Source organism: Anomaloglossus baeobatrachus, chromosome 9 (assembly GCF_048569485.1).
Source record: "Anomaloglossus baeobatrachus isolate aAnoBae1 chromosome 9, aAnoBae1.hap1, whole genome shotgun sequence".
Classification (NCBI taxonomy): Eukaryota; Metazoa; Chordata; class Amphibia; order Anura; family Aromobatidae; genus Anomaloglossus; species Anomaloglossus baeobatrachus.
The window spans coordinates 199346386-199370067 of record NC_134361.1 but is presented as its reverse complement, the minus strand read 5'-3'; the positions used below and the strand labels follow the sequence as shown (position 1 = coordinate 199370067).

The window sequence follows — 23682 nt, the reverse complement described above, 5'->3', positions numbered from 1 at the left end:
ACCTGGTCTACAGCGCCCCCCTGTGGCCAGACACACAAGGTAACTGATGTAATTGTATACCTGTTTGTAACCCATGCTTTATCTGTAACTGTACTCTGACATATGTATATTCTGTAGATTCCCTATTGTATATATTGTAGTTTCTAGTGTGCTTTAGGCTGATTAAATTATATAATTAATCTTGGGCTGTTCTGTTATCTCGATCTTGAATCCCACGTCTGTGTGTTCGGCTAATAGTTACCGTAAATCGGTTGGTGGCAGCGAGTTGTGCCAAGGATTATTGTGGGGAGGCCAGTGAGATTCAGGGAGGTTTTATATATTCCGCCCGCGGAGGTCGGGGGAATATATACCCTACTCTCACCGGGGACCCTTCAATAATCGGCATAAGTAGTATAGCGGCCTCCTTGCTTATTGTCGGGCAATTCCATAATTGGCCTGACTATAAGAGGGGCGCTAGAGAGCGCGTCACGTGCTCTGTCTGTCGGTCGGGAGGTATAAAGGAGGGGTGACCCCCACTTGTTACCCCCCGATTGTGACGTACTGGTAGCCAGCGCGGGGGATTTCTGAGTGACCCCCCGGTGGTTTGTGACATATTGGTGGCAGCGGTGGGATCGAGATAATAGTGTGTGTGAGTGTGAGACCCATACTCCCAGACACTAAAGACTGCCTGCAGCAGCTGTGGCTGCTGGGGTCTTCAGACTAGCTCAACACTAGAGTGTCAGAGTGCAGATACTGTAAGGTGTGTGGAGGCATCAGGTGTCAGTTCTGTGTCAGTGACCAAAGTCTGCAACAATGGCTGATGGCACCAGGAGCAGAGCTATGCAACTGGCCAATGCTAAAGCAGGAGCCGAAGAGAGGGAGGACGGTGCTGTGGGCAGTAATGAGGAGGTTGCCCACGAGTCCTCCAGGAGCTCGACGCCAGAAAACAGCTCCGCAGAGGACATTGCACAACCGGGCACTGCTGGACAAGAGGAGGAGCAGCTCACCCAAGGGTCCTCAACGAGCCAGATGCCAGCCCTCCGCTCTGCAATGGACAGTGAATCACCAGGCTCCGCAGCGGGCCGCAGATCACCACGTGCCATTCCACCGAGCCTGGGAGGCTCGGATAGCCTTCTTCAAATGGCTATGGCCCTTCTCCAGGCTGGAGACCAGGAGGGCTACAAGGGACTCCTGGCAGAGCACAGGGCAGAGCGGCAGGCAGCGCGTGATGCTGAGGCTGCGGAGCGGCAAGCAGTGCGTGAGGCTGCGGAGCGGCAAGCAGCGCGTGAAGAGCGAGAGCGAGAGCGACAGGCAGAGCGTGACTACCAGCTGCAGCTAGCTCAGCTCCGGCCCTCATCAGCCACACGTGACCTTCAAGACACCAAACTTCCAAAGGTCCGTGTTGAGGACTTCCCAGTGCTGGAGAAGGATGGAGACTTGGACTCTTTCTTGACTGCTTTTGAACGGACTTGCTTGCAGCACCATCTGAACAAGGACCAGTGGGCCAAATACCTGACCCCCCGTTTAAGGGGTAAGGCCCTGGATGTCCTTGGGGACTTGCCTGCTGAGGCAGATCAGGGCTACGACACCATCAAGCGGGCCCTGATCCAACAGTACAACCTCACCCCGGAGTCCTACCGCAAGAAGTTCCGGAGCCTACAGAAGGGACCAAAGGACTCCTGGGCTGACCACCGGCGGGCACTTGCCCGAGCTGCCGACCACTGGACCCAAGGCCTGCAGCTTTCCACCGGACCGGAGATCCTGGACTTGTTCATCACGGAGCAACTCTTGTGGAACTGCCCTGAGGATCTCCGCCAGTTCATCCGAGACCAGAAGCCAAAGGGGTCCACGGCTACAGCTGCCCTTGCCGATGACTACACCAACAACCGGGCCCCTGAGGCCAGGAGAGCGGCCACCAGCAGCACCTGGAGAGGGGGTAAGATGAATTCTGCGACTGCCCCACCTGCCCCTAGACTGCAGGGGGTGTCCCCCTCAACTCCCCTCTCCAGGCCCGTGGCAGAACCAAGACGGTGCCACCAGTGCAACCTACCTGGACACTTCAAGGCCATGTGCCCTCAGCGTCCCAAGACCCCGGCTCCGTCCCCGTCCCAAGGGCCGCCCAAGGTGTATTGTGTGGGTGGGGGTGGTGGTAGGTCCCTGGACAGCTTCCAACCTGTCACCGTCGGCCAGTCTGTGACCATAGGACTGCGAGACAGCGCCTCGGAGGTGACTCTGGTGCGGCCTGAGATGGTGTCCCCCCAAGACTTGATCCCTGGAAAAACCCTCGCTGTCTCCGGGATTGGAGGCATTGACCCGGCGCTGCCTGTTGCTGACATTTATGTGGACTGGGGCGCAGGGCGAGGGGTGAGGGAGGTGGGGGTAACTGATCGGATCCCTGCAAACGTGCTACTTGGGACAGATTTGGGGCAAATAACCTCCCAGTTTGGCCCCGCCCCAAAGGCTGAACCTTCAGCCAGTGCTGACGTGCCTCCGGACAATGTTAATGTGTTATCTATGAATGATGTAAGGGAGGAGGGAGTGAACTCTGATATTTCTGCTTGCATAGACACCATAGACACACACTCAGCTGCAGCTGTGACAGGGGAGGGGGTCAGAGAAAGGTGTGACCATGCCTCTACAAGTAACCAGCCTGTGAGCTGGGATCTGTTGCCCTCTGCAGGGATAAGCAGAGAGCAGGGTGCTGCAGGGGGAGGACCAGTGTGTGGGGTGGGGGCTACCACAGCAAATGTGGGGTCCCCAGAGATTTCACAGCAGGGTTCTGTTGCTGCAGAGGGGGAACAGGCAGGTGAGATTGGGGCCGGTCCAGGAGCGGAAGTGCTCCCAGGTAAGATCTCGGTGCAGGGTTCCCCCACAACCGGGGTGTCAGGAAGCCAGGTAGGTCTGCCTGAACCGGCGACTTGGTCAGGAACGGAGGAGGAGCAGGCACGACCCACGGTCGCAGCGGCTGTGGCCGCTGTCACCCGCAGTGGGAGTGCTGGAAGCCAAGGGGCCTCCCGGAGGTCCGATAGCTCTTCCCCTTCTGACCAAGTGGCAGCCGAGTCAGGTGGAGGCCAGGACACAGGTCCCGGGGTACTGACCGAAGATGTGACAGTCTCGTCGATTCTGGCCACATCTGGTCAGGGGTTTCAGGCAGCGTTAGAAGCTGACGACAGCCTGAAAGCTCTAAAGGAGCAGGCGGCACAGCCTCCCTCGGACTCGGACCCGGAGCGAGTGGTCTGGGACCAAGGATGGCTGTACCGGGCCACGGTCCAGCAGGGTTCACCGGAGGCGTGGCCCAGGGACCGACAGTTGGTGGTACCCTATCCGTTCCGGACGGAGTTGTTGCGGATCGCACATGAGATTCCGATGGCCGGACACCTAGGGATCGCTAAGACCAAGGCCAGGTTAAACCAGCATTTCTACTGGCCAAAAATGGGGGCCGATGTGGCTGCCTACTGCCGTTCGTGTGAAACCTGTCAGAGAGTGGGGAAGGCGGGGCCACACCCCAAAGCCCCACTAGTATCTCTGCCAATCATCGATGAGCCTTTCAGGAGGGTGGCTGTGGATCTGGTCGGCCCGCTGGCCATCCCCAGCAGCTCCGGGAAACGCTTCATACTGACGGTAGTTGACTATGCCACCCGGTACCCAGAAGCAGTGGCCTTGTCGTCCATTCGGGCTGACAAGGTGGCCACCGCATTGCTGGAGATTTTCTCCCGAGTGGGTTTTCCCCAGGAAATGCTCACCGACCGGGGGACCCAATTCATGTCCCAGCTGATGGAGGCCCTCTGTAAGCAAGTCCAGGTGCGACATCTGGTGGCCAGCCCGTACCATCCACAGACTAATGGCCTGTGCGAGCGGTTCAATGGCACCTTAAAGCAGATGCTTAAGATGTTGGTCGACTCCCATGGGCGTGACTGGGAGCGGTATCTCCCACACCTGTTATTTGCTTACCGGGAGGTTCCACAGGCCTCAACAGGATTCTCACCGTTTGAGCTCCTGTACGGGCGACGTGTGCGGGGCCCCCTGGCTCTGGTGAAAGAGGCTTGGGAAGGGGATTTGGCCACCCCTGGAGTGTCGGTTATCGAGTATGTCATGCGCTTCCGGGACAAAATGCAGGCCTTGACGCAACTGGTACACGACAATATGGCTCAAGCCCAGGCCGATCAGAAGCGTTGGTACGACCAGAACGCTTGTGAGAGGACCTACCAAGTGGGTCAAAAGGTGTGGGTACTGGTCCCCGTACCACAGGACAAGCTTCAGGCAGCCTGGGAAGGCCCATACCTCGTGTACCAGCAGCTCAACCCTGTAACGTACCTGGTCACCCTGGACCCTGCCCGTGGAAGGCGGAAGCCCTTCCATGTGAACATGATGAAGGCACATCATGAGCGGGAGGCATGTGCGCTCCCCGTGTGCAACCTGCCCGAGGAGGGAGAAGCGGAAACCCTCTTGGATATGCTAGCCCAGGTTAGGGCAGGCGGATCCATTGAGGATGTGGAGGTTGGCCACCAGCTCTTGGAGGACCAACGGTCCCAGCTGTGGGCCACCCTCCTCCCCTTCCGGGGGTTGTTTACCAACCAGCCCGGAAGGACTGACTTGGCTGTCCATCACGTGGACACTGGGGATCATCCCCCGATCCGGCGTTCAGCATATCGGGTCTCCCTGGAGGTGCAGCAACACATGCGCCAGGAGATTGACGAGATGCTGAAGCTGGGGGTGATCCAGGCATCCAACAGCGCTTGGGCCTCGCCTGTAGTCCTCGTCCCTAAGAAGGACCGAACCACTCGGTTCTGCGTGGACTACAGGGGGCTCAATGCTGTCACGGTCGCCGATGCGTACCCAATGCCACGCATCGATGACCTGCTCGATCAGTTGGCCGGGGCTCAGTACCTGACCATCATGGATCTGAGCCGGGGATATTGGCAGATCCCCCTGACTCGCAAGGCCAGGGAACGCTCTGCCTTTATTACCCCATTTGGACTGTACGAGTCCACGGTGATGCCATTCGGGATGAGGAATGCCCCTGCCACTTTCCAGCGGATGGTCAACACCCTGCTCAAGGGACTTGAAGGGTACGCGGCCGCGTACCTGGATGACATTGCCGTCTTCAGTCCCACCTGGGAGGACCACCTAGAGCATCTAGCACAGGTGCTCAGGCGGATCCACCGGGCAGGTTTGACCATCAAGCCGGGAAAGTGTCAGCTGGCCATGAGCGAGGTCCAGTACCTCGGTCACCGGGTAGGTGGGGGAACGCTGAAGCCCGAGCCTGAGAAAGTGGAGGCCATCGCATCCTGGCCCACCCCCAGGACCAAGAAGCAGGTGATGTCCTTCTTGGGGACCGCTGGGTACTATAGGAGGTTTGTTCCATGCTATAGTAGCCTGGCAAAGCCCTTGACGGACCTCACCAAGAAGAAGCTGCCCTCTGCAGTCGATTGGACAGTGGACTGCGAGACAGCCTTCCGGGCCCTAAAGGACGCCCTGTCCAGCCCGCCCGTGCTACAGGCAGCCGACTTCACGCGGCCGTTTGTAGTACAGACCGACGCCAGTGACTTCGGCCTCGGTGCGGTGCTCAGCCAGGTGGACTCTGCGAGCCAAGAGCACCCAGTCTTGTACCTGAGCAGGAAGCTGTTACCAAGGGAAGTGGCCTATTCTACAATGGAGAAGGAGTGCCTGGCCATAGTGTGGGCCCTGCAGCGTCTGCAACCCTATCTATACGGGCGCCACTTCATCGTGGAGACGGACCACAATCCCCTCAGCTGGTTGCACACCGTCTCTGGGACGAATGGGCGATTGTTGCGATGGAGCCTTGCGCTCCAGCAATACGACTTCACCATTCGCCACAAAAGGGGCCGTGACCACGGTAACGCAGACGGGCTGTCCCGACAAGGAGAGGTCGCGGACGGGCGCACGGGGGAACACCGGAGTGTGCTGCCCCCTAGCGCCCTCAAAAGGGGGGAGGTGTGAGGTAAATCCTGGGATATGAAGAGGAATTATGACTAGAAGTCATAATTGCTCTCATCACTCCCTGGCAGTGCCCCCCCTCCCTTCTTGTTCTCAAATGTCCAGCATCTGTGGAGGTGTCACATCCCACTTACACCTCCAACAGCCATCTCCTCTGATATGGAGATGAGATGATGTGAGGACAATGGACACAGGATGACTCCCTGCCGTCACCCTGTAACAAGAGTTGTATCTCATTAGCAAGGCTTGGAAGTAGCCAGACAGAACGACTCCAGTAAAAAATGGTTCATATCTCGCAAGCCATATCTCCGATAAATATGGCAACCATAAAAATGGTGTTTGCGCAGGCGGACGATGCTGGCACACCTTTTTTATGGAAGGGGGAGCTTGGGAAATACCCCAGGCGTGATATCAGCCATATGGGAACTCGTAGACAGGTCATGAGTCCCCTCGTTCTGTAGCTAAATTCATAACTGTCACAATGAGAGCATTGGCGTCTGCCTACGACGCTCCCAGGCAAAGTTATGGCCAATATCCCCTTTGCTGGATAATTCTGATCCATGCAGGGGGAGTGGCAGTGCTTCCCTGTGAGGTCACTAAGGTAGGAGGGGACCTGGATCTGCCCAGGTTGATAACCCTACTTCGGCCATTTTCCAGTGTTCTTCTGCTCGGGGGCCTGGTTGGGAAAGACCTGTGAGGGAGTTCCTGGAAACCTGGTCTACAGCGCCCCCCTGTGGCCAGACACACAAGGTAACTGATGTAATTGTATACCTGTTTGTAACCCATGCTTTATCTGTAACTGTACTCTGACATATGTATATTCTGTAGATTCCCTATTGTATATATTGTAGTTTCTAGTGTGCTTTAGGCTGATTAAATTATATAATTAATCTTGGGCTGTTCTGTTATCTCGATCTTGAATCCCACGTCTGTGTGTTCGGCTAATAGTTACCGTAAATCGGTTGGTGGCAGCGAGTTGTGCCAAGGATTATTGTGGGGAGGCCAGTGAGATTCAGGGAGGTTTTATATATTCCGCCCGCGGAGGTCGGGGGAATATATACCCTACTCTCACCGGGGACCCTTCAATAATCGGCATAAGTAGTATAGCGGCCTCCTTGCTTATTGTCGGGCAATTCCATAATTGGCCTGACTATAAGAGGGGCGCTAGAGAGCGCGTCACGTGCTCTGTCTGTCGGTCGGGAGGTATAAAGGAGGGGTGACCCCCACTTGTTACCCCCCGATTGTGACGTACTGGTAGCCAGCGCGGGGGATTTCTGAGTGACCCCCCGGTGGTTTGTGACACACAGCCTGGTAAGTGACATTGCTAGAATCAGGGTCACAGCCCCTACATCGTGCTGCTCTCAGATTACATAGCAAAAACCTGCTGACATTCACTTTAATGCATAAAATTTAAAAGGGGTTGTCCACTATTTTGACATTGATGACCTATTCTAAGGATAGGCCATCAATGTCTGATCAGCCGGGGTCTGACAAGACAGCCCTGCCGATCATCTGATCTTGGTCCCGGCGGCAGCAGCAAATGCTCCGTTCTGGCGCAGCTCCATCTTCTGACAGTGGTCGTGGCCGGGTACTATACATCCGCCTCCCATTCTAATCAATAGGAGGTGGATGTGCATTATGCGGGGGCGGCCACTATCAGAAGACAAGGGGAGCTCTGGAACTGAGCATTTCTGGCCGCGTGGACCAGGATCCAGGATCCGCTGGACCAGGATCAGCCGATAGGCGGAGTTGCGGCATGTTGGACCCCAGCAGTTTAGACATTGGTGACCTATCCTAAGGAGAGGCCATCAACGTCAAAGTAGGGGACAACCCCTTTAAGAAGGATCCTGCCATATAAGTGCTCACCTGGTTAACCACTTGCTTGAGGATCATGTCCCGATAGTCTGCCCCATTTCGCTTTACAGCCGTCATTATGAGATCGCAGACACGGTAAACGGTGTCCGGTAGCTCGTCCAGAAGATGGAAGCAGCCCGGAAGCATAGTGTCTGTGAAGCCGTGAAGCTCCTCTTGCTCCAGCGGTTCGGCATCTTGAAACTTCTCCAGACACTTGGCCTCCTCCTCCTCCTGCTTCTCCCTTGCCTTCCGCTCCTCCTCTTCTTTCCGGCGAGCAGTTTCCTGAAAAAAGTGAAGAAAAAAGGTGGGCAATTTAGAGCAACTTAATGTGCAAACGTTTGTCAAAAAGCATCCCCTCCACCATATAGATCTGTGACTTCATGAGGCTATAGGTACTTATGTGGCTTCAAATATACAAAAATAAAAAAAAAAAGGGAAAAAAAAACAAAAACAATTACCGCATTTTTCGGTTTATAAGACGCCCCGGATTATAAGACGCACCCCAAATTTAGAGAAGGAAAATAGGAAAAAAAAAATGTAATTTTAAAATGAGGGTCCGTCTTATAATCCGAATGTTTACCGGGAGGGGAGCGGCTCAGGAAGGTCACAGGAGGCAGGGCGATGCCGCGAGCTCAGAAGGGTCAGTGGACAGAGGGACGGCGATACTGCAAGTTTGGAGGTGTCATGGTGGCGGGCGCCACTGATCTGCCAGCAGGCTGCGGGGTTGTCACTGCAGTGGAGCCGCTCAGGAGGGTCACAGGACGGGGTGTCGCGGCAGCCATTGAATCGCCCAAGGTTGACTTTGAGAAAATGACCGCGGAGACGGTGTGTGCGCAGAAAGTCCTCCCCAGCCATTTTCTTGAAGTCCATTGCGTCGATCTACGCATGCACCGCCTTCCCAGCCATTTTTATGAAGTCCATTGCGTCAATTTGCGCATGTGCCGCCTCCCCGGCCATTTTCATGAAGTCCATTGCGTCAATTTGCGCATGTGCCGCCTCCCCGGCCATTTTCATGAAGTCCATTGTGTCAATTTGCGCATGTGCCGCCTTCCCAGCCATTTTATTAAAGTCCATTGCGTCAATCTACGCACGCACCGCCTTCACAGCCATTTTCTTGAAGTCTATTGCTTCGATCTGCGCACACGCCGCCTTCCCAGCCATTTTCTTGAAGTCCATTTGCTTCGATCTGCGCATGCGCCACCTTCCCAGCAATTTTCTTGAAGTCCGTTGCGTCAATCTGCGCATGCGCCGCCTTACCAGCCATTTTCCTGAAGTCCGTTGCGTCAATCTGCGCATGTGCTGCCTTACCAGCCATTTTCTTGAAGTCAATGGCGTCAATCACCGGCGGTTCAATGGAGCCCGCAGTCAGATCAGGCACTCGCCGCCGTGACCCTCCTGAGCCGCTCCACTGCAGTAAAACTCCGCATCGCTGACCCTACCTCCTATGACCCCACTCCACCACCACCGAACCAGTAAGCCATATCTGGTCTGCAAGACGCACGCCCATTTTACCCCCAGTTTTTTGGGGAAAAAAGAAAAAAAGTGCATCTTACAATCCGGAAAACACGGTACAAAAGCTAAGCTACCTCCCATTATGTGATGTGAAAGAAAAGGGCTGCACACCATGTGGGTGGGTGGGTTTGGGGGAAATACAGTGGATGGGAGGAAAAAAAAAGGGAAGGGAACATTGGTTCAGGAGGATGGGAAAAAGAAGAGCTCCACCTTTTCTAACGCAGGCACAAGAACTAGTGCCCTTTAAAAAGAAAAATTAAAAAATTAAAAATAAAAATATGCATGTCTAATGTCATGTTGAAGGCTTTCTGGTCTGCGCCTCTGTACCCCCGCCACAACCCTGATCTTGTGTTACTGTACCTCGGGCAGTTCTGCCCTCTGTTCCATAGGGATATCTTGTCCCAACGACATGGCAATGGCTCTCAGCATCTGATCTTCCTCTGACATACTCAAGTCCTGCAGAGCAACAACAGATACCCGTCAGCTGGGCTGCTCTGCAGAATGGGGAGGTCAGGGCATGAGAGTAGGGATGCATAGGGATAGGAGAAGACATTAAGTGTCTGATGGTTTAAAGGGAAACTGGAGCAAAACAAAAAAAAAAAAAAAAGAGGCGAGAAGGGATCTGCTGCAGCATGGCGAGGGGAGCCCGGGATGCTGTGCCAGGGAAGGGAACAAATCCACATTTTTACTAACGCGCTAGCCTTAAATTAATTTATCGGTAGTCAAAAGGCATTGTCTACATGTTTACGGGGATGGAAAGAAAAAAAAGAGGCAAACAGTTAAATGGCTAAAAGGTAAAAATGTATTTATTTATCAAAGATTATACAGTAAAGAATCATCATAGAAAAACACGCATTAAAACCAAGGTGCTACTAGATGTTTACAGAAAAATGGGGGAGGGGGCATTCAACCCCAAACCCACAAGAGGCAGACACAAGTGTAAAATATAGGGAGAGTGCAAAAATTGATAACATGGAGGGAATTATTGCACATATTTAGCTACAATATTGCTATTTGTCCCATAGTAAGACAGAGTAATCCCAATAAACACCCTCAAAGTCAAAATAAAGTCTCATCCATGGACACTGTGGCCCCCACAATGTGTGACTGCCAAAGTAGCCTCCGACGCGCGTTTTGTGATGTTATTTGACGAAGCGGTCAAACAACATCGCAAAACGCTCATCGATTAATTCTCCCTGGCGAAGCGGTCAAATAACATCACGAAACGCGCGTTGGAGGTTCATTTGGCAGTCAGACACACATTGTGGGGGCTACTGTGTCCATGGGTGAGACTTTATTTTGACTTACAGTAATCCCAATAAACGCCCTCAAAGTCAAAAAATCTCAGCCATGGACACAGTAGCTCCCACAATGTGTCTGACTGCCAAAGAAGCCTCCGACGCACGTTTCGTGATGTTATTTGACAAATCAAACATCACGAAACGCGCGCCGATTAATTCTTCCTGCGAAGAGGTCAAATAACACGAAACGCGAGTCGGAGGTTCCTTTGGCAGCCAGACACACATTGTGGGGGCTACTGTGTCCATGGGTGAGACTTTATTTTGACTTACAGTAATCCCAATAATTAAATATAACGTATCACCGATGGACACAGTAGCCTCCACAATGTGTCTTTGACTGTCAAAGGAACCTCCGACGCGCGTTTCGTGATGTTATTTGACCGCTTTATCAGGGAGAAATTATAGACTCACATTTTGTGATGTTATTTGACTGCTTCGTCAAATAACATCGCGAAACGCGCGTCGGAGGTTCCTTTGACAGTCAGTTACACATTGTGGGGGCTACCGTGTCCATGGGTGAGACTTTATTTTGACTGAGGGCGTTTATTAAAATTACTCTGCCTTACTATGGCCGGGACAAATAGCAATATTGTAGCTAAATATGTGCAATAATTCCCTCCATGTTATCAATTTTTGCACTCTCCCTGCATCCCACTTGTGTGTCTGCCTCTTGTGGGATTGGGGTGGAATTTTCCCCCCCCCTCCCCCCATTTTTCTGTAAACATTAGTAGCACCTTGGTATTAATGTGTGTTTTTTTATGATGATTCTTTACTATATATCCTTTGATAAATAAAAAAAAATACATTTCTTTGTCGCTCCTAATTGGGAGACCCAGACAATTGGGTGTATAGCTACTGCCTCCGGAGGCCACACAAAGCACTACACTTAAAAGTGTAAAGCCCCTCCCCTTCTGCCTATACACCCCCCGTGGGATCACGGGCTCCTCAGTTTTCATGCTTTGTGCGAAGGAGGTCAGACATCCACGCATAGCTCCACTGTTTAGTCAGCAGCAGCTGCTGACTATGTCGGATGGAAGAAAAGAGGGCCCATACTAGGGCCCCCAGCATGCTCCCTTCTCACCCCACTCTTGTCGGCGGTGTTTGTTAAGGTTGAGGTACCCATTGCGGGTACGGAGGCTGGAGCCCACATGCTGCTTCCTTCCCCATCCCCCTTAGGGCTCTGGGTGAAGTGGGATTTTACCGGTCTCCAGGCACTGAGACCGTGCTCCATCCACAGCCCCTGGGGATTCTGCTGGATATGGAGCTGAGTATCGTCAGGGACAGGGCCCTGCTACGTCAAGGTACTCTGTGTCCCCGTACAGACCGCGCGCAGACACACTGCAGCATTGCTGGGTGTGTTAGTGCGCCGGGGACAACAGCGCTGCGCGCTTGTGCCATTACTAGCTACAGCTCTGCTGAGTGAGTCAATGTATTGGGAACTGCCGCGCCGGCCGCTGCTGTCAGTTCACGCTGCGGCGCGGCTGGGACTTGTGGTGCGCCGGGGACTTCCGCGCTGGCCGTGCATATATGACGGCCGCGCTTATTACTCGAGTCCCCGGCTTTTGCGGCCTAGTTTCGTTTCGTTCCCGCCCCCAGGCCTGCCAGTCAGGGGAAGGGCGGGACGCTGTACAGAACGTCAGCGCCGAGGGCTGGAGTCTACTTTACATACTCCAGCCCTCACACTGGGCACAGTGGGACGCCAGTTTCCCGCACTTTGTCTGAGGCACGCCCACGGTCCGCCCCTCTTCACAGAACGCCGGCAGCCATTCCTGTGTGCAGTCTGAGCTGGAGAGGGGAGACAAGTTCTGGGAGACCCAGACACGGGATTCTGGCGACCACACACCCGCGTTTGAGCGGGCGGTAAGCGGCACCTCTGGTGCTGACCCCACTAGTGCCGAAGTGTACATTTGTATTTTTATGCTTACATGCTATACATTGCACTGTACGGTCGCTGGTGATTTTTGGCTATATACCCTCCTAGATTGCTCAGAGGAGACAACAGCATGTCATCCGCAAAAAGCAAGGGTGCCAAGGCACAGGCTTTCTATGCTGCTTGTACCGCATGTGAGGCTACTCTACCGGCAGGTTCCACTGACCCCCATTGTATGCAGTGCTCGGCCCCTGTGGCACTTGCTCGGCCGGGGCCTCTGCTAGAGGTGACCCAGGGAGAACCACCTGTGAATACTGTCCAGATGACGGGGACGGAGTTTGCAGTTTTTGCTGATAGATTGTCTGTGACTATGACTAAAATTCTAGAAACTTTGCAGTCTAGACCAGTACCTCAGGCCATGGGCACTGTTGAATCATTGCTCCCTGGTCCCCCTCAGTTGGAACAGCTCCGGGCTCCGGGGGTGTCCCATGCATCCCAGGGTGTAGGCTCTGACACGGACGACAGTCCCAGACAGCCTAAGCGAGCTCGCTATGAGCGGCCCTCGACTTCATCACACTGGTCAGGGTCCCAGCAGGAGGACTCTCTGTGTGATGAGGCGGAGGTAGCTGATCAGGATTCGGATCCTGAGGCCGCTCTCAATCTGGATACACCTGATGGGGACGCAATAGTGAATGATCTCATAGCGTCCATCAATAAAATGTTGGATATTTCTCCCCTAGCTCCTCCGGTGGAGGAGTCAGCTTCACAGCAGGAGAAATTCCATTTCAGGTATCCCAAGCGTAAATTAAGTACTTTTCTGGACCACTCTGACTTTAGAGAGGCAGTCCAGAAACACCACGCTTATCCAGATAAGCGTTTCTCCAAACGGCTTAAGGATACACGTTATCCCTTTCCCCCTGACGTGGTCAAGGGCTGGACCCAGTGTCCCAAGGTGGATCCTCCAATCTCCAGGCTTGCGGCTAGATCCATAGTTGCAGTGGAGGATGGGGCTGCACTTAAAGATGCCACTGACAGACAGATGGAGCTCTGGTTGAAATCCATCTATGAAGCTATCGGCGCGTCGTTTGCTCCAGCATTCGCAGCCGTATGGGCACTCCAAGCTATTTCAGCTGGTCTTACACAGATTGACACGGTCACACGTACATCTGTTCCGCAGGTGGCATCCTTAACCTCTCAAATGTCTGCATTTGCGTCTTACGCGATTAATGCTGTCCTGGACTCTACGAGCCGTACGGCAGTGGCGTCCGCCAACTCCGTGGTTTTACGCAGAGCCTTGTGGTTAAGGGAATGGAAGGCAGATTCTGCTTCCAAAAAGTGCTTAACCAGTTTGCCATTTTCTGGTGACCGACTGTTTGGTGAGCGTTTGGATGAAATCATTAAACAGTCCAAGGGTAAGGATTCATCCTTACCTCAGCCCAGACAAAACAAACCCCAACAGAGGAGGGGACAGTCGGGGTTTCGGTCCTTTCGAGGCTCGGGCAGGTCCCGATTCTCCTCGTCCAAAAGGTCTCAAAAGGATCAGAGGAGCTCAGATTCTTGGCGGGCTCAGTCACGCCCAAAAAAAGACAGCCGGAAGACCCGCTACCAAGGCGGCTTCCTCATGACTTTCGGCCTCCTCTCTCCGCATCCTCGGTCGGTGGCAGGCTCTCCCGCTTTGGCGACATTTGGCTGCCACAGGTCAAAGACCGTTGGGTGAGAGACATTCTGTCTCACGGGTACAGGATAGAGTTCAGTTCTCGTCCTCCAACTCGATTCTTCAGAACTTCTCCACCTCCCGACCGAGCCGATGCTCTTCTGCAAGCGGTGTGCACTCTAAAGGCAGAAGGAGTGGTGACCCCTGTTCCTCTTCAGGAGCAAGGTCACGGTTTTTACTCCAATTTGTTTGTGGTGCCAAAAAAGGACGGGTCTTTCCGTCCCGTTCTGGATCTAAACTGCTCAACAAGCACGTGAAAACCAGGCGGTTCCGGATGGAATCCCTCCGCTCCGTCATCGCCTCAATGTCTCAAGGAGATTTCCTAGCATCAATAGACATCAAGGATGCTTATCTCCACGTGCCGATTGCTCCAGAGCACCAGCGTTTTCTACGCTTCGTTATAGGAGACGAACACCTTCAGTTCGTAGCTCTGCCTTTCGGGCTGGCGACAGCCCCACGGGTCTTCACCAAGGTCATGGCAGCAGTAGTAGCAGTCCTGCACTCAAGGTCACTCTGTGATCCCGTATTTGGACGATCTACTTGTCAAGGCACCCTCTCAAGAGGCATGCCAACACAGCCTGAACGTTGCGCTGGAGACTCTCCAGAGTTTCGGGTGGATCATCAACTTTTCAAAGTCAAATCTGACCCCGACCCAATCGCTAACATACCTTGGCATGGAGTTTCATACTCTCTCAGCGATAGTGAAGCTTCCGCTGGACTAACAGCGTTCACTACAGACAGGGGTGCAATCTCTCCTTCAAGGCCAGTCACACCCCTTGAGACGCCTCATGCACTTCCTAGGGAAGATGGTCGCAACAATGGAGGCAGTCCCTTTCGCGCAGTTTCATCTGCGTCCACTACAATGGGACATTCTCCGCCAATGGGACGGGAAGTCGACGTCCCTCGACAGGAACGTCTCCCTTTCTCAGGCGGCCAAGGAATCTCTTCGGTGGTGGCTTCTTCCCACCTCATTGTCAAAAGGAAGAAGGGAATTTTGTTACTTACCGTAAATTCCTTTTCTTCTAGCTCCAATTGGGAGACCCAGACGATTGGGTGTATAGCTACTGCCTCCGGAGGCCACACAAAGCATTACACTAAAAAGTGTAAGGCCCCTCCCCTTCTGGCTATACACCCCCCGTGGGATCACGGGCTTGCTCAGTTTTAGTGCTAAAGCAAGAAGGAGGAAAGCCAATAACTGGTTTAAACAAATTCAATCCGAAGTAACATCGGAGAACTGAAAACCGTTCAACATGAACAACATGTGTACCCGAACAACCAAAAATCCCGAAGGAAACAGGGCGGGTGCTGGGTCTCCCAATTGGAGCTAGAAGAAAAGGAATTTACGGTAAGTAACAAAATTCCCTTCTTCGGCGCTCCATTGGGAGACCCAGACGATTGGGACGTCCAAAAGCAGTCCCTGGGTGGGTAAATTAATACCTCATGTTAGAGCTGTAAAACAGCCCTTCCCTACAAGGAGGCAACCGCCGCCTGCAGGACTCTTCTACCTAAGCTGGCATCCGCCTAAGCGTAGGTATGCACCTGACAATGCTTGGTGAAAGTGTGCAGACTCGACCAGGTAGCTGCCTGGCACACCTGCTGAGCCGTAGCCTGGTGCCGTAATGCCTAGGGCGCACCCACGGCTCTGGTAGAATGGGCTTTCAGCCCTGATGGAACCGGAAGCCCAGCAGAACAGTAGGCTTCAAGAATTGGTTCCTTGATCCATCGAGCCAGGGTGGATTTGGAAGCCTGCGACTCTTTACGCTGATTAGCGACACGCACAGAGAGTGCATCCGAGCGGCGCAGAGGCGCGGTGCGGGAAATGTAGATTCTGAGTGCTCTCACCAGATCCAACAAATGCAAATCCATTTCATATCGATGAAAAGGATGAGGCAAAAGGAAGGTAAGGAGATATCCTGATTGAGATGAAAGGGGGATACCACCTTAGGGAGAACTCCGGAATCGGGCGCAGCACTACCTTGCCTTGGTGAAACACCAGGAAGGAAGCTTTTGGATGACAGCGCTGCTAGCTCGGACACTCTCCTAAGAGACGTGACCGCTACCAGAAAGGCCTCTTTCTGGGAAAGTAGAGAGAGTGAAACATCTCTCAGAGGCTCGAAGGGCGGCTTCTGGAGAGCAATTAGTACCCTGTTCAGATCCCATGGGTCCAACGGCCGTTTGTACAGAGGGACAATGTGACAAACCTCCTGCAGGAACGTGTGTACCTGAGGAAGTGGTGCTAGGCGCTTCTGAAGAATACAGATAGCGCTGAGACTTGTCCTTTAAGGGAGCCGAGTGACAACCTTTTTCCAAACCAGATTGCAGGAAGGAAGGAAGAGTAGGGAATGCAAATGGGCAGGGAGACACTCCCTGAGCAGAGCATTAAAAGAAGAATATCCTCCACATCCTGTGGTAGATCTTGGCAGACGTCGGTTTTCTAGTCTGTCTCATGGTGGCAATGACGTCCTGAGAAAATCCTGAAGACGCTAGGATTCAGGACTCAAAAGCCATACCGTCAGGTTCAGGGCCGTAGAATTCAGATGGAAAAAACGGCCCTTGGGACAGTAAGTCTGGCCGGGCTGGTAGTGCCCACGGTTGGCAGACCGTGAGATGCCACAGATCCGGGGACTACGACCTCCTCGGCCAGTCTGTGGCGATGAGGATGGCGCGGCGGCAAACGGACCTGATGTTGCGTAGCCCTCTGGGCAGCAGTGTCAGAGGGGGAAACACATAGGTAGCTGGAACTGCGACCAAACCTGAACTAAGGCGTCTGCCGCCAGAGCTCTTTGATCGTGATACCGCGCCATGAAAATCGGAACCTTGTTGTTGTGCCGAGACGCTATTAGGTCGACGTTCAGCATCCCCCAGCGTTGACAGATTTCCTGAAAACCGTCCGGGTGAAGATACCCTTCCCCTGCGTCCATACCCTGGCAACTGAGGAAGTCTGCTTCCCAGTTTTCTGCGCCCGGGATGTGAACTGCGGATATGGTGGATGCTCTGTCTTCCACCCCCATCAGACTCCGCCGGACTTCCTGGGAGGCTTGCCGACTGCGTGTTCCGCCTTGGTGGTAGATGTATGCCACCGCTGTGGAGTTGTCCGACTGAATTCGGATGTGTGTGCTTTCCAGCCACGGCTGGAAGGCTTGCAGGGCAAGATACACTGCCCAGATTTCCAGCACATTGATTTGAAGGATGGACTCCTCTGAAGAGAGTCCTTGACCGTCTGAGAAGGGGGACGTACCTTCTAGGGACGTCGACTTCCCATCCCATTGGCAAAGAATGCCACATTGGAGTGGACGCAGATGAAACTGCGCGAAAGTGACTGCCTCTGCATGAGGCGTGTTAAGGGGTGTGACTGGCCGTGAAGGAGAGACTGCACCCCCGTCTGTAGTGAACGCTGTTTGTCCAGCGGAAGCTTCACTATCGCTGAGGGAGCGTGACACTCCATGCCCAGATATGTCAGCGATTGGGTCGGTGTCAGATTTAACCTTGAGAAGTTGATGATCCACCCGAAACTCTGGAGAGTCTCCAGCGCTACGCTCAGGCTGTGTTGGCATGCCTCTTGAGAGGGTGCCTTGACAAGTCGACCGTCCAAGGAAGGATCACCGAGTGACCCTGAGAGTGCAGGACTGCTCCCACTGCTGCCCTGAACTTGGTGAAAACCCGTAGGGCTGTCGCCAGACCGAAGGGCAGGGCTACGAACTGAAGATGCTCGTCTTCAATAACGAAACGTAGCAAACGTTGGTGCTCTGGAGCAATCGGCACGTGGAGATAAGCATCCTGATGTCTATTGATGCTAGGAAATCTCCTTGAGACATTGAGGCAATGACGGAGCGGAGGGATGCCATCCGGAACCGCCTGGCCTTCACGTGCTTGTTGAGCAGTTTTAGGTCCCCCACAATCAGATTGGAGGCCGAGAACAGAACTCTATCCTGTACACGTGAGACACAATGTCTATCACCCACCGGTCTGTGACCTGTGGCAGCTAAATGTCGCCAAGGCGAGAGAGTCTGCCACCAACCGCGGATGCGGAGAGAGAGAGCTTAAAGTCATGAGGAGACCGCCTTGGAAGCGGTTCCTCTGGCTGCCTTCCTTGGGCGTGATTGAGCCCGCCTGGAATCTGAGCCCCTCTGAGCCTTTTGAGCCCTTTTGGACTAGGACAATTTGGACCTGCCCGAGCCTGGGAAGGACCGAAACCTCGACTGTCTCTCTCGGACAGCCTTAATAGGGTAAGTCGCAATGCAGACATTGCGAGGATAAGGACGCTACCTGCGGCACAGATGTACCTGTGCTCAAGACCAGCTGCGCAAGACCAGCTGACATAGCTTAGAGTGCCCATACGGCTGCGAATGCCGGAGCAACCGACACGCCGATAGCTTCATAGACAGATTTCAACCAGAGGTCCATCTGTCTGTCAATGGCATCTTTAAGTGAAGTCCCATCTCCACTGCAACTATGGATCTAGCCGCAAGCCTGGAGATTGGGGGGTCCACCTTTGGACCCTGGGTCCAGCGCCTGACCACGTCAGGGGGAAAGGGATAACATGTATCCTTAATACATTTGGAGAAACGCTTATCTGGTAAGCGTGGTGATTCTGAACTGCTTCTCTGAAGTCAGCGTGGCCAGAAAAGTACTCAATGTACGCCTGAGATACTGAATGGGATTTCTCCTGCTGGGAAGCTGACTCCTCCACTGAAGGAGCTGGGGGAGAGATATCCAACATGCCATTGCTGGACGCTATAAGATCATTCACCATGGCGTCACCATCCGGTGTATCCGGGTTGAGAGCGGTGTCAGGATCAAAGTCCTGATCAGCTACGTCTGCCTCATCATACAGAGAGTCCTCTGCTGTGACCCTGACTAGTGATGAGGCCGAATGCCGCTCCCAGCGAGCTCGCTTAGGCTGTCTGGGACTGTCGTCCGTGTCAGAGCCTTCACCCTGGAATGCCTGGGACCCCCCCGGAGCACTGATTTTGTTCCAAATGAGGGTGGCCAGGGAGCAATGATCAAGATTGCCCATGGCCTGTCTGGACTGCAAGTCACTATCCCATGACAATCTATCAGCCGAAACTGCAACACCGTCCCTGTCCATGGACAGGGTTCACAGGTGGTTCCTTTGGCCACCTCTAGTAGAGACCCCGGCTGACCAAGTGCTACAGGGGAGCATTGCACACAACGGGGGTCAGTGGAACCTGCCGGTGGAACAGTATCACATGCAGTAAAAGCAGCATAGAAAGCCTGTGTTGCTTTTTTGCTGCTGTAGTCTAGCCATCTAGGAGCATATAGCCAAGAATAGCGACCGTACAGTGCAATGTATAGCATACAAGCATAAAGTACAAATGAGTACTTCAGCACATGCAATATGAGCAGCTTAGAAAGCCTGTGCCTTGGCACCCTTGCTTTTTTGCTGCTGTAGACTAGCCATCTAGGAGAATATCGCCAAGAATAGCGACCGTACAGTGCAATGTATAGCATACAAGCATAAGTACAAATGAACACTTCAGCACATGCAATACAAGCAGCCTAGAAAAACTGTGCCTTAGCACCTTTGCTTTTTTGCTGCTGTAGTCTAGCCATTCTAGGAGAATATAGCCAAGAATAGCGACCGTACAGTGCAATGTATAGCATACAAGCATAAGTACAAATGAACACTTCAGCACATGCAATACAAGCAGCATAGAAAGCCTGTGCCTTAGCACCTTTGCTTTTTTGCTGCTGTTGTCTCGCCATCTAAGAGGGCATATAGCCAAAAATAGCGACCTACAGTGCAGTGTAAGCATAAAATACAAATGGACACAACGGTATTTAGTGGGGTCAGCACTTCAGGTGCTGCTTACCGCCCGCCTATAAGCGGGTGTGTGGTCGCCAGAGTCCTGTGACTGGTTGCCCAGAGCTTGTCTCCGTTCTCCAGCTCGGACTGCAGGAATGGCTGCCGGCGTCCTTCTCCAGCTCGTGTGACGAGGGGCGGGCCGTGGGCGTGCCCCAGGCAAGAGCGGGAAACCGGCGTCCCACTGTGTCCAGTGAAGGGGGCTGGAGAATGCAAAGCAGACTCCAGCCCTCGGCGCTGACTTTCTGTACAGCGTCCCGCCTCTCCCCTGACTGGCAGGGCTGGGGGCGGGAACGAAACGAAAACTAGGCCGCAAAGCCGGGGACTCGAGTAATAAGCGCGGCCGTCCTATGTGCACGGCCAGCGCGGAGTCCCCGGCGCACCACAATCCCAGCCGCGCCACAGTGTAAAAACACCCAGCAGCGGCCCGGCGCGGCAGTTCCCAATACATAAATTCACACAGCAAGCTGCCGTGAATAATAGCACGAGCGCTCCGCGCTGTTGTCCCCGGCGCACTAGCACTCCCAGCAATGCTGGTGTGTGTGTGCGCGATGTGTACGGGGACACAGAGTACCTTAATGTAGCAGGGCCCTGTCCCTGACGATACTCAGCTCCATATCCAGCAGGTTCTCTGGGTCTGTGGATGGAGCCCGGTCTCAGTGCCTGGAGACCTGTAAGATCCCACTTCACCCAGAGCCCTGAGGGGGGATGGGGAAGGAAAACAGCATGTGGGCTCCAGCCTCCGTACCCGCAATGGGTACCTCAACCTTAACAAACACCCGACAAAAGTGGGGTGAGAAGGGAGCATGCTGGGGGCCCCATATGGGCCCACTTTTCTTCCATCCGACATAGTCAGCAGCTGCTGCTGACTAAAAACAGTGGAGCTATGCGTGGATGTCTGACCTCCTTCGCACAAAGCTTGAAAACTGAGCAAGCCCGTGATCCCACGGGGGGTGTATAGCCAGAAGGGGAGGGGCCTTACACTTTTTAGTGTAATGCTTTGTGTGGCCTCCGGAGGCAGTAGCTATACACCCAATCGTCTGGGTCTCCCAATGGAGCGCCGAAGAAAGTCCTTTCTACCCCCATCCTGGGCGGTGGTTACGACAGACGCGAGTCTTTCAGGGTGGGGAGCAGTTTTTCTCCACCACAGGGCTCAAGGTACGTGGACTCAGCAAGAGTCCACCCTTCAGATCAATGTTCTGGAAATCAGAGCAGTGTATCTTGCCCTACAAGCCTTCCAGCAGTGGCTGGAAGGCAAGCAGATCCGAATTCAGTCGGACAACTCCACAGCGGTGGCATACATCAACCACCAAGGAGGAACACGCAGTCGGCAAGCCTTCCGGGAAGTCCGGCGGATTCTGACGTGGGTGGAAGACATGGCATCCACCATATCCGCAGTTCACATCCCAGGCGTGGAAAACTGGGAAGCAGACTTCCTCAGTCGCCAGGGTATGGACGCAGGGGAATGGTCTCTTCACCCGGACGTGTTTCAGGAGATCTGTCGCCGCTGTGGGATGCCGGACGTCGACCTAATGGCGTCCCGGCACAACAACAAGGTCCCGGCTTTCATGGCACGGTCTCACGATCACCGAGCTCTGGCGGCGGACGCCTTAGTTCAAGATTGGTCGCAGTTCCGGCTACCTTATGTGTTCCCACCTCTGGCACTGTTGCCCAGAGTGCTGCGCAAGATCAGGTCCGACTGCCGCCGCGCCATCCTCGTCGCTCCAGACTGGCCGAGGAGGTCGTGGTACCCGGATCTGTGGCACCTCACGGTAGGCCAACCGTGGGCACTACCAGACCGACCAGACTTGTTGTCCCAAGGGCCGTTTTTCCATCGGAATTCTGCGGCCCTGAACCTGACTGTGTGGCCATTGAGTCCTGGATCCTAGCGTCTTCAGGATTATCTCAAGAGGTCATTGCCACCATGAGACAGGCCAGGAAACCAACGTCCGCCAAGATCTACCACAGAACGTGGAGGATATTCTTATCCTGGTGCTCTGCTCAGGGAGTGTCTCCCTGGCCATTTGCATTGCCTACTCTTCTTTCCTTCCTGCAATCCGGTTTGGAAAAAGGTTAGTCGCTAGGCTCCCTTAAAGGACAAGTCTCAGCGCTATCTGTATTTTTTCAGAAACGCCTAGCACGACTTCCTCAGGTACGCACGTTCCTGCAAGGGGTTTGTCATATCGTCCCTCCTTACAAGCGGCCGTTAGAGCCCTGGGATCTGAACAGGGTTCTAATTGCTCTCCAGAAGCCGCCTTTCGAGCCTATGAGGGATGTTTCCCTTTCTCGCCTTTCACAGAAAGTGGCCTTTCTAGTAGCGGTCACGTCTCTTCGGAGAGTGTCCGAGCTAGCAGCGCTGTCATGCAAATCTCCCTTCCTGGTGTTTCACCAGGACAAGGTGGTTCTGCGCCCGATTCCGGAGTTTCTCCCTAAGGTGGTATCCCCCTTTCATCTCAATCAGGATATCGTCTTACCTTCTTTGTGTCCTCATCCAGTTCATCAATGTGAAAAGGATTTGCATTTGTTGGATCTGGTGAGAGCACTCAGAATCTACATTTCCCGCACGGCGCCTCTGCGCCGCTCGGATGCACTCTTTGTCCTTGTCGCTGGTCAGCGTAAAGGGTCGCAAGCTTCCAAATCCACCCTGGCTCGGTGGATCAAGGAACCAATTCTTGAAGCCTACCGTTCTGCTGGGATTCCGGTTCCCTCAGGGCTGAAGGCCCATTCTACCAGAGCCGTGGGTGCATCCTGGGCATTACGGCACCAGGCTACGGCTCAGCAGGTGTGCCAGGCGGCTACCTGGTCGAGTCTGCACACTTTTACCAAGCATTATCAGGTGCATACCTACGCTTCGGCGGACGCCAGCCTAGGTAGACAAGTCCTTCAGGCGGCGGTTGCCCACCTGTAGGAAAGGGCTGTTTTTACGGCCCTATCACGAGGTGTTATTTTACCCACCCAGGGACTGCTTTTGGACGTCCCAATTGTCTGGGTCTCCCAATTAGGAGCGACAAAGAAGAAGGGAATTTTGTTTACTTACCGTAAATTCCTTTTCTTCTAGCTCCAATTGGGAGACCCAGCACCCGCCCTGTTTTCTTAGGGATTTTTGTTTTTTCGGGTACACATGTTGTTCATGTTGAATGGTTTCAGTTCTCCGATGTTTCTTCGGATCGAATTTGTTTTTAAACCAGTTATTGGCTTTCCTCCTTCTTGCTCTTGCACTAAAACTGAGGAGCCCGTGATCACACGGGGGGTGTATAGGCAGAAGGGGAGGGGCTTTACACTTTTAAGTGTAGTGCTTTGTGTGGCCTCCGGAGGCAGTAGCTATACACCCAATTGTCTGGGTCTCCCAATTGGAGCTAGAAGAAAAGGAATTTACGGTAAGTAAACAAAATTCCCTTCTTTTACCTTTAGCCATTTAACTCTCCGTTTGCCTCTTTTTTTGGTTTCCATTACTTGATAATGGAGTGGCTTTATGATTAATGGGTTACTTGTTATTATGAGATGTTGTGCATTAATTTATTCTTGTTGAATTTATGTTTTCGGGGGATTATCCCTCACCTAACTATCCTAAAATGTTCTGTCACATGCAGATGCTGGAATATCCGCTTTGCATGAGCAGAGTGGCACAGAGAAGCCTGCGGTAGAAAGGGGCTGGAATGGAGGAGAGAGG

The 23682-nt window shown here is 53.6% G+C and overlaps 1 protein-coding gene across 11 annotated transcripts in view; it reads right to left on the bottom strand.

The window, feature by feature from the left end:
- Positions 1 to 23682, bottom strand: part of HUWE1 (HECT, UBA and WWE domain containing E3 ubiquitin protein ligase 1) — a 282139-nt gene that overhangs the window by 144281 nt on the left and 114176 nt on the right. For 10 of the 11 annotated variants that reach the window (XM_075324217.1, XM_075324216.1, XM_075324218.1 and 7 more), the window contains 2 exons: positions 9664 to 9759; positions 7804 to 8073 (listed from right to left, as the gene is read on the bottom strand). In XM_075324217.1, the coding sequence (XP_075180332.1) occupies positions 7804 to 8073; positions 9664 to 9759 (366 nt within the window). The remainder of the gene's footprint in view (positions 1 to 7803; positions 8074 to 9663; positions 9760 to 23682) is intronic. The other variant, XM_075324219.1, reaches the window with a different exon arrangement.